The sequence below is a fragment of the Doryrhamphus excisus genome, chromosome 23, assembly GCF_030265055.1.
Source record: "Doryrhamphus excisus isolate RoL2022-K1 chromosome 23, RoL_Dexc_1.0, whole genome shotgun sequence".
In the NCBI taxonomy this organism is placed as follows: domain Eukaryota; kingdom Metazoa; phylum Chordata; class Actinopteri; order Syngnathiformes; family Syngnathidae; genus Doryrhamphus; species Doryrhamphus excisus.
Genome location: NC_080488.1, coordinates 11,790,882 through 11,807,604, shown reverse-complemented (window position 1 = coordinate 11,807,604; position 16,723 = coordinate 11,790,882). Strand labels below are relative to the sequence as shown.

Sequence of the window (16,723 nt, the reverse complement as noted above, 5' to 3'; positions counted from 1 at the left end):
TGACAGGTTGTAATGACAACGCTGTGTTTAACAGTCAGCCACGGCTGTTTTTGTGTGCGCGCTCAACAGTTGTCTCTGCAGCCTGCTTCCGTCTTGAATAGTACTCAAAAGAGTGTTTCACACGGAATAACATATACGGAAATATGGTTACATTTGGACACGCTTAATCAGATTATTTCCAGCAGCGGAGCTAAAGCCTTGAATTATTTGACGTTTGAAACGGCCCGAACACAAACAACATATAAAGTGATCATCTCTCTATAAATCCGGGCCGCCTCCGGCTGTTGGCCCAAACAGACGCCTCAAAGGGCAAAGCTATCATCGTGCCACATCAGTAAGGCTGGAGCCCGCTCCGGCGGCCTGAAGGAATAGTTAATTTAGATGACAGACGCAAGTTAACACTGGGAAGATTTGCTCTCCCTGAGTGGATATAAAATTCAGAGCATGACGCTCAACTCTTAGTCAGATTATTCAAGTGCCTCTGAGCTCATTCTTCAAAGAACTCATTTTCGGGTAACTCGGCCCCGGAAATGTAAAAACGGTAAAGACGAGAAATTGGTTGGAAAATGGATGACTAAGGTTGGCGGCTGGGGGATCGTCTAGGACTTTGAGACGGTGTGGAGACCTAATAGTCTTTTGAATGTTCTCCTGACATGCGCTTGGCATGGTCTTAGAAGACTAGCATACTCAGCACGTACGTACATCATTGTTCCTTTGCCTTTACATATGCTACCTTTGGCATTTTAGACCCTGGAAAGGTAAAAACACTTACCTTGGGTCACATGTTCATGTTAGGGTCACGCTGCCATTATTTTTGCTTGATGGCTCGACCTAATTAAACATGGCTTATGGCTTTCAATACAATAACACTATTATTAGTTATGAAGGCGTACTCAAACTCATTATCGTTATTGCACGACCAAAAAAACTCTGCTAAATGAATGCAAACAAGTGCTTGGAAGCGATGTTGTTCAAGTAACGTCATGCAATTCTCACAGCCCCATCCTCATTTTAAACTTTATTGCCTACCTTAACACTAACAGTGGTGTTAAGGTCCGAAACGTAAACTTACACTAGAATGATTCATCAGTAATACATGTATGTTGTGATATATTTATTACTGTGATATTTACTTGTAAATTATCTGCAATTAATTAATTTAAGTGAGTCTAAATTAAGTACAGATTTAATTTATATTAGTGAAGTATTGCATATATAAATATAAATTTCAATATTCACAGGCATCAATAAAATTTGTGTGTTTTCGTTTTATTTTTTTCAATCTTTTTACCAACTGAAACGTCCCAAAGTGAAGTATGCCGCACCATAACATGCTGGCAATCTTACATCTATCTCCCTTGCCCACGTCTACGTGTCTGCCTCCCTCCGTTCTGTTGTTTACAAGGCCGAATTTACTCCTTAAGTGATCTTATCTCCCAAATTACCACATACTCTGGCCACATTAACTAAATGTTATGGCTCTCCTCATAATTTAAAGCCTCAGTTAAGATCTGATAATGTAACATAATATTAGTGCAATGTATTTTTTTAATGGTCCTCCATTTTGCCAGAGTACAAAGCAGAAACTGCTCGGGGCAACAAAATGCCGACATTAATTATACTTCGGCATGACGAGGCATGAATCAACCAGATTAGTTTTTTTTTTGGAACGCAGCAGAGGATCCATTTCAACCTTATGTGAACGCTAGTTAAAATGCCAGTGGAGGAGCGTTGCCATATGTATGGACGCTACATTTCCACTAGCAGTACAGTACAGGATTATGCATAGTAGAGTAGAAATACATAATTTAGACACAATTACTGTCAAAGTCGTGTTTTAATTGTGCAAAATAATTAGTGTCATGATGTATTTGTGTATGCACTTCATGTAATTGGTGGGTAAAGAAGAATTCCTTTTTTTCTGTTGACATTCTACCATCTGAAGTCATCAGGAAGATGGCCAGTGAGGTAGGAAGGAGGGAAGCGAAAGGGTAAAAAAAAAAAAATAAACGAGGTGGGCAAAATAAAAATGTAGCGACGGAAGAGGAAGAGAAACAAAAGCATTCGAGGGGAAGGGAGTATGTTGAAACAGCAGACTTAACGGAGATGGAGATCATTTGGGGAATTCCAAACTCGGAGCTGCCATCGCACATCACACACACACACATACACATACACACACATACGCACACTCCGGCACACAAGCTACATTGTGCGTAGCCTCTCGGTGTTAAGGTCAGCGCCACAGTCTGTCTCGCTTGGTCATTATCACGGGCCCTAAAATAGACAGCCAATTGTGTCACGGTGTGTGAAGTGAGTACGACATTAAATAAACAAGCCTACACCCGCAGCCCCTCACTCATGTCAGAGCAGAACAGACACTTTCAAAACAAACCAAGAAGCTGACACTCATAATCAACACCACTGGACACACACACACACACACACACACACACGCGTCCCATATGCAAATATTATTGGATGCATTTAGCCGTCCGTGCTTCCCAGCCAGTCATGGTGCATGACTCCGATTGAGGAGGCAGGACAGGCCGGCTGCTGTTTCCCAACACAGCAGTCGGACCGTACCATTCAACTCGCCCCCCCCCCCACGCCACCCATTCCACAGGCTCTAATGTTGTTCCATTCATTTGACTCCACCTTACCGTGTTAATGAGAGATACCGTAGAGAGGGGGCCGGTGCTTGATTGAGGGTGAGAACAGCTAATCACTGGAACAGCTAATCAGTGCTCGTCGTAAATATTGATTAGCTCTGTGTGTTATGGACATGCTCATTAACCAGTGTCATCTTCTCTCCCCTTTCTCCTCCTTTTCTTTACCCTTGCCCCGCTATTCCTCGCTGCTCCTCGTCTCCCCGTCTTTCTCCCCGTCAGCAACCTCCAACGGCACAGTGGAGGGCCTGGAGAACCGGGAGGGGGGGGTGTGCAAGAGCCGAGCCATGAAAGTCATCATGAAAGTCGGGCAAGGTAAGCGTGTGCTCACCTCCAATGTAGAACACAATGCAGGGCTGCTGCCTTCCAGCCATGTTTCACTTTGCTGTGACATTTTCATTTATCCTCGTGTGTGTCAAGCGTGACTTTGCCTGTCGCCGGCCTCCAACAAGACTCTTATATTTTATCCTTTTTATTTATGTCATTTTACACACACTTGTCCTGCTGTGACACACGCTCAATAGCTGATTTATCAGGCACAACGGGGTACTACTAATAAAGTATAATACCACAGCCAGGATATGAATTCCACCATCATGAGGACAGCTAGACATACAGTATATAAAGAAATACATTATTTAATGAACAAATTACATTAATACATTTACAAAAATGCCCATTTTACACTGTTGGATCTAAGTAGAACTTCAAAATGTTAAAAAAAAGAAATGTGAGTCGGTTGTTAAATAGGCTCAAAAGTTGAAGACCACATTTTTTAAAAGCCAAAATCTTGGCAAAAATGTGGATTTTCTCTTTGGTATTCACACCATCGTGATATCCTGATGGCTGTCCGTCAAGACATGGGACGATTCTCCACCAAAATGGTCGTTACTGGTTCCGAGAACAGTCCTATAACCATCGTTTTTATGGAACAATGGCGCTTCAGATCGTGCAGGGGCGTCAAATGGCAGGTCAAACCCAGGTTTTCCCGACATGCTAACCACTTGTACACCGTGCGGCTCCTATTATTTACATATTGACTACAATTAATTGATGTAGCCACATGCAGCCCACCACCACAGCTTCAAAAAGTCCCTGGCCATTCCCTGCTGCTCATTTTATTAGCGTTTCTAAACATTTTGCTGTCCTTCTGAAGCATAATACCATCCATGTATCGTGTTTGTCAAACAGAAAATCAGAAACCTGTTTATCAAGCAGACAAACGTTGCATTTGTATGTAATTAGACTTCATTACACGAATGAACACACTTGTTGATACAAATTAAGATTTATGATTGTGTGCAAGTAACCAAAATATCTAAATGGGAATGTCGCCTTTCCACCAGTACGTGCATCAGCATGATGAATAACGCAACAGAACATTTTCCACTAATTAGTAATTTACTAATGTTGACGTGTAGCTTGTGCAAAGATTGTAGAAATTATTTTAATGATTTAGCATCGGTACCAAATTAGACATGACTTGTAGAGATGCCGAAAAAACCAAATGGCCACAACCGCAGCGATGGAGCTAAGCTGGATTTGTATAAAGTGGTCTGAAAGTTAAGCTGTGTTTATGTGGAAGTGGCCACTATAAGAACGCTAAAGATGCTGCAAGTCAGGAAGGGACTTTGTTTAGATATGTTTGGACACAACATTTGCGTTGCCGCATATTTGGCTTCGTAAGTGGCCTGATCTTGACAGGGTGCAGTACACAGATGTGAAACTCACGCATAAACAGCCGCCATCTTTATAACCCTCGTCCGATGGGAACATCTGCCCGCCATGATGATCTGATCCAGCCTTTCGAAAATGTGACTTTCATGTAAAACATCAACTGACAGAAGAAGCCGGAGTGTGTATTTGTGTGTATTTGTGTGTACGTGTGTGTTTGCAAATTGATATTTGAATGCTGGCTCGCAGGATGAGAGCAGCGTATCCTGGCAGTCGATTGGAAAATAGAAACTAACGAGCTGCTGATCTTAGCAAGGTCGGAGTGGGAGCAAATTCAGCCGATACAGTGAAAAAATAATTTCACAAACAAGCAGCCGTTGCATTATTCTTCCATGTAGGTCACTTGAAGCCATCCCGCAGCCTGAGATCTCACCAGCAAATGACAACACAGCTGCAAGAGTGCAGGCCAGCTTCAGCTTTTAAGGCTTTAAGGCGAGGGGGAAAACAAATCCTTGAACTTAATGGAAGTTGAATGCAAACATCTGACTCAAGCAAAGTTCTAGGAAACTTCTTCGCGGCACAAGTGGGCTCATATCGCTCCCGGCTGTTCCTCAACTTCGACAAGAGTCTGCGCTTATTTCCCAAAATGGTCTGAAGCGCTCTGTCACTCACGATCACTGTGCCCTAAAAACCTCATTAGAAAAGATGCAGTCGGTCGAGCTGCCACAACTTTTATTTTTCTTTATACAGTACGTCGATGCAACCTAGATACTACTTCCACGGTATTCTACTTTGAGTTGCGCGTGTATATGATGAATTAGAACTAGACGTGATATATTGTACAGTTGTGCAGGGTCCCCAAACATCTCAAAGGAACAGATTTTTGATTTTTAGTCTTAATTCACATGCCTCAAAGTACTGCATAATGGATCATGAGCATCCGCTCCTATGCAATGGACTATTCCATTTCACGGCAGATGATTCCAAAAGATGGGAGTGAAACAAAGTTGACGCAGAGTGGAGTGAGGAAGTGTAGAAGTTTTTTTTTTTTTTTTTTTTTTTTAATCTAAACTACTGAAGGTAGAATCGGCTGATTTTGGGGACGATTCAGAGGGTGAGGCTTTTCATTATAAAGATACTTAGGAGTATTAGTATTAGTACTATATTAAATATTGCTTATCAATTACAGTTGATATGATCCACTTAGGTTAGGTGTTAATTAGGATCAAGCCGGATACTCGTTGTAAAACGAATCAACATCCGTATCTGTGTTTAAAGACCATGCTCATTATGTATTCACTCTTCACGCTCTGTGATTGGCCAGAAACACGCAACACACAACGCAGCTCAGCATCATGCTTCAGCATCCGGCTGGTGTTGCGTTGGTGACACTGACTCCACCTTATTAGGTTTTCTTCAGCCCGCCTCTATTTGGGTTTGTATGAAAAGGACGTAAAGGATGGCAAATGCTGAAATGCGCCACTGATTCTTTGTTAAATTATAAAAAAAACCCTTGGTGGGCTTTGCATTGGACACCCACTTTAATATGCCAGTACCCATTTGGAATAGCCATGTGGATAATTTTGCAGCTCTGTAACCTTTAATTGTTTAATACAGAAGGAAAGTTAAGCAGGCATCCCCCCCCCCCCCCCCCCCCCCTCCCCGTGGCTTCAATAAACTTGGTTGCCCTGCAGCCAATTCCTGCTGTGTGGTCTGACATGCTCATTAAGCACTGGGATAATGTACTTTCAGTCTGGGTCGTCTTCTTTACTGGAGATGTCAGACTGTAAGTCTAACCCACTTCCTCCGCCGTGCGTTTGGATGTGGCGTGACAATGTTTCACATTCATAAACACACACTCTGAAATGTCACAGATACGCATGTAAAGGAACAATTGGGAATATGCCAGCCGTCTTTGCACATCCTATGCAAATCTTTAATTAAGACCATTATTACAGTGGCTCATTTGCAATTTAGCATTCACGGGCACGCATGTTTGAAGATTTGGGGTAAAAATAATTTCTCTTTCTCTTGATCTCATTCACCATAAGTCGGTAATAATTCATTAATACATGATTTAAGTCGTAAAAAAAAGAGTTGGGAGACCTCCACGAAAAGCAGAGAACATCTGTACATTTGTTTATATATCACTAATCCAATGGGGAGTATCATTTAACGATCATATAGCATAGCAATAAGCTCAATAATATATGGAGCCAAATGGCAACAAACACATTATTACAGTATAAAAATAGATATGGACTGAAATGTTTGCCATAAAAACACATCAATAAAAGCACACCCACGCATACATAAAGTGAATAAAGTTGTGTAGTAGTAAACAATGTGTTCCCATGAGTATTTTGTATTAAATGTAATACAATGTATGCCTATTATTATGCAGTGTTATCAATGCTGGATGGTAAAGAAAAAGGAAAAACGCTACTGCAGCAAACTCCCCCAACATACTGTCATGGAAATGCTATTTTTGACAGAATTTTGGTTGTGGTTCGGGTTAAAGCATCTTATTTTAATAAAAGAACCCAAAATACTGCTATTTCCTTGTAATTACAAAGCATCTCCTACTTTTACAAAATCCTACTTTATTCAGCAGAGATTAGGCTCCACCAAATCATAACAAGAGCAACGTCAGCACTTTTGATATGAGTCGGGGTTTGAACCACACTTCTATTTTTAAAGAAAGTCAACCCTTACTTCACTGGAAGTAAGAAGCTGGCTGACTTGAGGCGGGGCCGGCATCTGGTTCCACCGGTTCACGGTGAATTTATGACCTTTGTGTCATCTGTCGTTTGTATTTTGTTATATAATCCAATAGAAGTCAGCCTCCAAAATGGTGGGCCGTGCTTGGCTGCGACCCCAGATGTCATTGCGTTTAATCCACATTCCCTCTGTCTCCGCGGTCCAATGCCAACACTTCCTGGAGCCAAATCCCCCAACTCTCGCATATGTCCTCCCCTCTTCGTGTTGCACTTTGCCGTATGGGTGACCTGCATGGCGGCGACCCGTCACGTTGTCCGATGTGGGTATTGTTTTCATGTGGGCCAAATGACCGTGAAGCCGGGAATGATTTACCCTCTCACGTCATTTCTCCTGAAATGTTTTGTGTGACTGTTGTGTTTTGAGGAAGAGGGAGTTGCCAGGATTTGGTACATCCATTGTTGCCAGGCGCATGCCTTCATACGCTATTCTCGTTAGGAATATGTTGACTCACCTCCGTAGGTGCAACTCATCCCCTATCGCTTTCACCCTCCTTGCGTCGCCTCTGCAGCTCCATCATTGTCTCCCTCACCCCCTCAGCGCCGTCTCCTCTCCTTCTGGCGGCTTGGCACTTCTGAGGTAGTCGCTTTCTTCAGAGCGAAGGGAAATGTCAACGATACACACAGAAAAATGGGTCACAACGTTAGAACGCGGGCTGCACATGCTCAGTGGGCGACAAACAGTAAATCAGATCACTGTGTCCTCCTCGTATCCGACGTGATGTGCAAATGTTTCCACCTCTTACCGCTGTCTTTTCTCTTCAATTATTGACACCGCTGCACAGCTCACGGCTGTGCGCACGAGTGCTGCACTCGTAGTGAAGTAGCGGCCTGGGCATTAGGAAGACAAACGTGTTAATAGTGTGATTGTGTTTAATGGATGCTCAAGAAAAAAGAATGCAAGCTGCTGTTATTCCTCTTTTTTTTCCGCTTCCCACACACTAGTCATTAGCCTTTGTAGGTCAAACTGAGTCAGACTGAAAGTATGATGAATAATGTAAAGCAATAAAAAGTTAATATATAACGACTTCACCCTCATTCTGCCATGCCTAAGTGTATTGTAAGTAGAACCTAGCTTCGTGCTTACGTGTGTTTACCCGTGTGTGCGCGTCCTGAATGTCTCTGTGTTAGAAAAGCCTGTCGTGGCGGATGTGAGCTCATCTTTTACGACAGGACAGCCATTCTGCTGTGTTTCACAGACGCTCGCTAACTCATCCTTCCTCCTTTTTGTTCTTTCATCGTCACTTCTAAGACGCGCTCAAAACATCTGCAAAGATAACCTTGTCTGGGCATGAAAGATATATCAAAAGATAACAAAAACTATTTTATTCTGTTGCAGACGACCGCGTCATTGTTATTCAGCATATGTGCCTTGCCACAGACTGACTTTCTGACTGTTTCTTTTGTTTCTCCCAGTCCCAAATGCGGCGGTGCCAGAGGATCCAGAGGATAATGCCATACCAGAGTCAAGTCCTAATCCGCCAGACCAGGATCGAGTGGGACCTGAGATGCCTGGAAACCCTGGTAAGCACACGCTCCTTTATATATTAAATACTGTTAAATTATACAAATATATCATTAAGATTAAAATGGAATCACAGCCTTCAGGGTACTTTTTAATAAATCACATTTTATTCAAAAGACACAAAAATACTGTATGTAGTCTGAATATGAACATATTCGCTCATATGCATTTCCGATGCCGTTGGCAGTTTGAGGTCACTGATGTCATTATTTTTGCAGCTAAAATCTAAAAGCTTTAATCTACACAGAGAAGAGGTCTTTTTGCTACATCGCATAATCTAATAATAATAATTGTTTTTCATATTCTACCCTAAGATGGATATCAGTGCTGAGTTTTGTTTGACACCTCCCAACTATATTTTTATTGCCGTTGTTTAGAACTGCACTGCATCTGACTGAGTGCTGTATCTACTGATTGATTATATGTATATTCATTGCAGCCCACCACACATACAATTGGACCGCCACAAATACATTTGGCGCTACCTGTTTACCTGTTTGCAGAAAAAAGTGTATCTTTCGTTCTAACAAAAAAAGTTTTGCTTTTTAACTCACTTTGTCCAAATTCCCCCCGATTATCAACCCCCCACCCGACCAATGAACCACTGCCACAAATGGATTGCACTCCTTTGGAAATCATTGTTAGAGTAGTCCCTTGTTTATCACGGTTAATTAGTTCAAGACCCAACCGTGATAAGTGAACTTCCGCCAAGTAGGATAGAAAACCTGTTAACAACCTTCTTAAATGGCTTTAACATTTTTAGAGCCCTCCACACATGAAATAACACCCCTATAGTCATCTGGTATTACCCAATATAGAATACATAATAATAGAAAATAAGCTATTTAAGAGATAAATAAAACTCATGCTTGTGTGGGTTGCTGTAAATGGGTTCTGGCGCTAGAAGCGGACAGGAAGTGATGTTGGGGGTTCAGAATTGAGTTTTACCTCGGTGTGGGTTACAGCCCACGTTAGGGATTATTATTGTGCCTGTTATGAGATAATATAAACCTGCAATAAAAGCCTGTTTTTTCGGTGACCAAGTCTGGTGCTTGTGTGTCTCACTGAAAATTACTGACACCTAGTGACCAGTGGAGAATACCGCATATCACAGTTGACCTTCCGAATGCCATATATTTGTCATTTAGTTCATTCTGTGCATGAAAATGCTTACTTTACGTAAAAAGCATGTATAATTTGCTTAAATGTGTAATAAAAAAAATTGTATTACTCGTATTAAACCACAAAACAGTTATGATTTATGAATGAATATAATTTTGAACAACCACAATTGATTGAAGCCGCAACATTGGACCAGCAAAGTAGTGAAGGATGACAGTATATCATATTTGGATATCTCATTATCTTTACAACAGAAACAAGAGCTGTCTAAAATGTCCTGTAATTATTCTATACATCTTTAAACTAATTAGAAGTGTAATTAAAACCAGACTGTGGGTTAGTTAAAGCAGTTGTTTGTGTCTCCTCCATTCCCCTCAAGCCCTTCTTGTTGGCTGTTTTCACCAACCCTTTTCATCGGATGTTTCCCTTTCAAGATCACTTCCCCGACTAACTTGGCGACTTATTCCGCCACTTTGAATAGCGAAAAGAGTATTCCAAGTACAGACTGTTCCGTCTGGCCTAACGTGATAAGCCACCTCCATTCAATAATTGCTTATTTGACATTAGCTGCTCTATAAAAAGATTTGCTAATATCCCCTTTTCCATATACCCGGGCTTTTACCTGTCTACCACTGTTAGATCAGTGATTATGTCAAGTGAACAGGTGAAAGGTGGAATGAAGGAAGTGTCACTGCAGCTTGAGGAGTTGATATTTCTGGAATGAAATTTCTGACAGCCTCTTTCCAGCGTTGCCGTGTGCAGAATGTATGAAATTCCTCATGCCTCTGATTGCACAGATAAGGCGAGGGATGGTAGCTTTCAGTCATGTCATTTACTTGTCATTAGCTTTAAGGCACAGCAATCGGCTTCTCCTCCAACGGTTAAGTGCAGAGCGGTCAGTGGAGTGTGCAGACAGAGTCATTATGTAGGATGGCAATCTGCGGGGTTATCTCTGGAGAGGCTCCTCTGTGCATGTTGTGGAGCGGCGGCTCGTGGACAGTAAAGAGGTGGTGCTAATGGTAATGGGCTGGGGGGGTTGGGGGGGGGCTTTGGCAGCAGCTGCATGCATGCATGGAAAAGAGATTTGCTTCTCAGATTTCAGTCACCGGAGGAGCCAATCATTCTTTCTACTGTCCGGTAACAACCCCTCCATTTGCTCCTTTCTTCCTCCCCGCCGCAAACACACCTGTTAGAATAACTACTTGATACACATCGGATGTTTCCATGTCCTTTCCGATTTGTCCCGATTGTTTCTGTCCATCGAAGACCAAAAATCAATTCCAAATCTATTTTGACAATCAACAATGTCTGACTTACTTAAAAAATCACAACAATGTAACATTAATAAATGCTATTTTATATTAATTTATAACCCGCAAGGCATGCTGGTTAACTTCCTTTTGGGGAAGTGTGTGTGTGAGCTTCTCAGAATGCCTTGCGGGTTATAAATTTGTATAAAATACAATTATTTTTCATGTTTTTTTTTTCAAAAAAAGAAACCTTTAGAATGGCCCGCAGAAGTGGGTCAGGACTTGAACATTTCTACTGAGGTAGCAGCTCTACTATCAGCAGGTTGCGTTGTGTTATTTGTTCCTCGTTTGTTATTTTTGGTTGCACATCAGCAGTGAGGTCGGCATTTGGGTTGATAGTTTTTGATGTGTGAGCCGCTTTATCAATGTTGCACAAATGAGATGTGCTGTTTACCAATAAATGGCCTAATAATAGAAATTATAAGCACAACTTTCCTACAAATAAAAAATAAAAAAATCCAAAATAACGTTTCTTGAACTCTTATCAAGTGAGAGTTGAGTTATTGTTTATTATTATGGAAACGGATAGCGTTCAGTGAATTTTTGAATATTTACTACTATTTACTATTTTTTTAACCACCAAAAAATATGTATTTTTTTATCCCCCAAATCCTTTTTTTCTAGATATAGTAAACTATTATTGGACATTAATACTTTATTTGGCCCTTTTTTGAATATCTGCCAAAATTGCTGACCTGCATTGTACAACTTGTAGATCAGCCATCCTGACCGCGGTCCAGATCCGGACCCAGTGATGGTGGTTTACAGACCTGTGACAAATTCAAGTGAATGGGAAATATAATAATAACATCTAATTATCCTCGCCGTCTGATCGCAGCTGCAGTTTGCGGGTGTAATTACTTCAGCTATTACGGTTACGCGACAGCAAACACGGTGACGTGACTTAAAATGGAAATTTTTCCTTACTTGTCGAGAAGTGAATGAGAGAACCATGACTGACTCAAACGTAAGAAACTTTTTGTAAAAAGTGAACATTTAAAAGAAAAGAATGGACTAGCCAATAGATGTTCATTCTTCCAGAATCCTTTGCCAAACCGCTGACACCACATTCCCTGACAATACACATGCCATTCCAGGGGGAAGTATCCACCCATGTCAGATGTGAGAGCGTGGAAAATAACCGTACTTAGAGCCCGGAATGAGTGTCTAAGGACTGTTGGGATTTTGGGGCAAAAAAAATCATCTTGGTCTTAAAAATCATCTTTTTGTGGCAGTTTAATCCTTCATTCATTCATTCATTTTGTACCGCTCATCCTCACGGGGGTGCTGGATTCATTCCCAATCGCCAGCCAATCACAGGGCACATATAGACAAACAACCATTCACACTCACATTCATACCTATGGACAATTTGGAGTGGCCAATTAACATTTAGCATGTTTTTGGAATGTGGGAGGAAACCGGAGTACCCGGAGAAAACCCACGCATGCAAACTCCACCCAGAGATGGCAGAGGGTGGAATTGAACTCAGGTCTCCTAGCTGCGAGGCCTGCGTGCTAACCACTCCTTGCAGCCAGTTTAGAACCCGTATTTCTTCATTTATTGATTTATATTTACTGACTGTTCATAACTTCTTTCTTCAGACACCATAAACCAGGACCAGTCCGGTTCTTCTGCGAACTCGGACGGCATCCTGGGCTCCAAGGTGGCCGTGTTCTCCGCCATCGGAGCGGGCTGCATCATCTTCCTGTTGCTCATCCTCCTCCTGGTCATTCTGCTCATCAAGATGCGTAAGCGGGCCAGGAAAAACAGCCACTCGCAGCCCCGCCCCTCGGCACTGTCACTCAGCACGTTGTCCAATCCCAAGCTGCCCGGGGGCACTGCTGGCACGGAGCCCAGTGACATCATCATTCCGCTGCGGACAGAGAACAACTACTGCCCTCACTATGAGAAGGTGAGCGGCGACTATGGCCACCCGGTCTACATAGTCCAGGAGATGCCCCCGCAGAGCCCCGCCAACATCTACTACAAAGTCTGACACTCAGCCGCCCGCAGGAGAGCCTGATTTATGTTCTTGGGAGGAACTCTTTGCTTCGCTTTTGGGGACTCGATGGTTCCTTCGAGCTCGTCTTATTTCTACCACCTGCTGCACAAATCTGGAGAGACGCGCACAGATCAGAAACCGATGAGAAAGATTTATTCTGGCTTGTTTGGAAATCCCACCCTTCCTTCCTCCTCCCTTCGCCTCCCAGTATGTCTCCCCGCTGTGCTCTGATGAAGGGGGGTCGGGGGTCGGGGGTCAGGGTTGGCGCAAACCAAAAGACGGAACTTCCTGGTTTGCTGTGCCCTTTTCGGACCAGATCCACGGTAACCCTAACTGGCTCTCAAACCCTGCACACTAGCCAAGAACTGTCTGTGCTGCACGTATGTAACACGTGTGTGTGTGTGCGTGCGCACGCTCGTGCACTTGTGTGTCAGTGGGGTGTCAGCTTCATGCCGGGCCGGGGACTCTCCAGATAGCTCAGGTATCAGACACAGTGTGTGACATATTGTGTTCCTCTCCCTTCGCACCTCGGATATTTGCCTTACTATTTTTGATGGAGGACTTCCTCCACCCTGATTCAGTTCACAAAGCAGTTGTATTTTGTTAGACCTTTCTTACAAGTGCACAATGTATAGAGTTGAATAGATGATCATTATTATTATTATTATTATTATTATTATTACTCATCTCTCCACTCATGTCATCCATTACTGTGGAAACCTGGACTGTTATTAATATGAAAGCGTGTTTTCCCGTAATACTCGGTGATGAACTTTGCCATTACTGTGGTATTTATGACCGACTTATGTGTACGTTAGGTGAATGTGTGTGCGTGTGCGTGCGTGCCCAGACCTTGCACCGCGTAGGACTTATTTGCTCGGGGGGGGGTTGAGAACAGTGAGTTACTGTATTGGTAGCTTCAAAAACAAACTGACAGACAAAATCCCCTCTGGCATTCCTGCTTCTATTTGACGATGTCATTATTTGTGATTCAGCGGCTTTAAAAGGCTGCAGACATGTTGAAATGTGTTTTGGAGAGAAATGGAGTTTTGGGTAGCAGCGAAGGTGGGCCCACATCGTCGGGCTATCCTATATCCTATATTGAATGGCAAAGCACAGATGGGATACAGTATTGTTCGATGCCAATTGGCTGCCATCTGTTGATGAGTCAGCGGAGTTCACACTATTATGTGCCATCTTCGTGCCCACATTCACCAGCCGGGAGGAGAAAATGTTCCTGTGAGTCGTGAGGGAGACGGTTACGCTTTAGGTAGTTTGGTTTTCCCAGTTGTGGTGTGAATCGGGAAGAAAAAAACAGTGAAGGCGTCGAGCCTGCGAGGACGCTACAGCTCACTTATCAGCAGCACCAGGAGCTCGGATGCGTTCGTGCACCGCAGAAGGTGTCGAGGTTGAGGTGGTGCACGTTTTAATTGCTTTTATTTCAACGTGTGTGAATGCTTTCGTGGTCCGGCAGACCTGTTTCGGAACAGGAAATCGGTGCTGCCAAGGTAAGGAGGAGTCTTGCCTAATGATGTGTGAGAGAAGAGGACGGCCATTCCTCAGCGTGCAAGCTGACGCGCGCACACACGTGCACACGCGCACACATTAAGACTGACAGGTCCAGGTTGATCTCCGGGTCAGACTGCCGCTTGGTGTTTACTCACCTATCATCTGCAGACACATCCATGGATGTTAGCTGCTGAGTTAAAAGGCAGCCCGGGCCGGAGGAGCTCGGGAAAGACTCTTCTGTGTCGTTAACCTCGGAGTTAACAACCTAAGCAGCTGCTTGGGCTTTTTGTGGTCCTGTGTTTTAACTCAGCATGCAGCCCTCAGCGTTGCTCTGCGAAACACATCCGCATCAAATATTTTGCTTTGGGATCAGCGTGCCCCCACCTTCACCAGCCAAGGGAGCCATTACCACGTTACCACAAAACCATATCTCATTTTCATCCATTCTTCTGACCACTTATTCAAATTTGGGAGAAACCGTAAAAGAGAAATGTAAATATATGCATAGAGCCCAGTTTAAGATGTAACGTCACCCCAACACTGCTTATAAGTACAAAAAAAAAGAAATAAAATTAGGATTTTGTAATGGAGGATATTTGTAAATAGCTGTCTTTTTCAAGTGTTTTGTATGAATCCTTCCCGTCTCTGTTTGCAATATCTTTCTATCTTTGTTTCTTTTCAAATCAAAGCTATTCTTGCAACAGAGCTGTCTTTTCTTTGCAGCGTCCAGTATTCTTTTTCTTACCGCAAGTGTTGCAAAAACTGGGGTTGAGAGTTTTGACGTAGCCGTTCAACGTGCGTACGTGGAGATCGAAAAGGAGACGTCATTCATCCCCGTGTTGGAAACGGCACTTAGAGCCTGCAAATGAAGTTTGAAATATGAGTTACCGACGCTCTCGCCTCCATTATGAGTTGGAACGGGGAAAAAATTCATCTTTTGTCAGTTTTAATAAGTGCACACACACACACACACACACACACACGGGTGCCATGTATGACACCAATTCATCATCGGTTTCCACCACTCATTATCTCCTTTGTTTTACTTGCTGTCATCCTTTAACTTTAGCACACGGATGTTGCTCGCCACGAGCCTGGCTATTGGCTGATTTCTGCTATTGTTCAAAGCCACAGTATTATTATGATTTTTTTTTTTCAATGTGCATGTGTACGCAAAACCTGTTGAAATTGTTTCCCTGTGTTTGAATCATAACTGTCACCTTTTTGTTATTTTGATTTTGTTTTATTTTCCTCCTCGCCGCTTCTCAGCGTAACCTATCGGCACCAGCTACAATGGAAATACAACGTTCCGACAGTTTGGAAAATACCACATATTGATAAATAAAAACTTTTTTCCCATGGAACTTGGCCTTTCTCTTGTTGTTGTTTTTTTTTATTTTATTTGCAGAAAGCTTTAAAAATGCAAGAGTCTCATCTTGCTGACCCTTCTTAGTGCAAGCCAGTTCTTTTCAACTTTAGTGTGAACTTGAAGAAGCTGAGGAGATGATAGAAGATGTTTTATTAACTCACTTTATTTTCATACGTACGTTCATGATTTCATGTTGCTGCGGTCTAGCATAAATCAGGGGTTCTCAACTGGTGGCTCCGGACCCAAAATTGGATATGGGATCCATTTTAGACAGTAAAACATGGAATATAGTCTTCTTCTTCGTTTAATAGTATACTCATTTCACAGTAAAATATTTATACCAAGTTTTATATTAAATGTAAACATATGCATTGTTTGCCTGCATGATATCTTTAATAATTGAATCATGAATACACCATGTGCATATTGTTGTGTGTGGGCACGGGTTTGCTAGTAATATGTATGCTAGTAGTCTAGTTATTGTACACCTTGCCATTTTTGGAATGATAGATCCTATAAAGTGACTTTATCTTACAAATATGATAATTATTGCACAACTATTGATTTTATACCTCAACTATTTATGGGAGTTTGTCAGGTTATGTCAGTGCTTCTCAGTCATCACCACACAGACGAGGACCTTCAGTCGTGACGGATGCCCTCGGCAACTCCATATAACCAGCTGCCATTTGACGCCCCTGCACAACCTGAAGCTCCATGGTTCAGTTGAAATGATGAAGCACCCCAGACCGTGATCTGCCGG

The 16,723-nt window shown here is 42.6% G+C and overlaps 1 protein-coding gene across 1 annotated transcript in view; it reads left to right on the top strand.

Annotated features, from left to right (window-relative positions):
• The window catches only part of efnb1 (ephrin-B1), a 63,612-nt gene extending 47,657 nt beyond the window's left edge, over window positions 1-15,955 (top strand). Inside the window, exons 3-5 of the mRNA XM_058063106.1 lie at window positions 2,892-2,984; window positions 8,537-8,644; window positions 12,682-15,955. Coding sequence (XP_057919089.1) covers window positions 2,892-2,984; window positions 8,537-8,644; window positions 12,682-13,076 — 596 coding nt within the window. The 3' untranslated portion in view covers window positions 13,077-15,955. The remainder of the gene's footprint in view (window positions 1-2,891; window positions 2,985-8,536; window positions 8,645-12,681) is intronic.
• The last annotated feature ends 768 nt before the right edge of the window (window positions 15,956-16,723 follow it).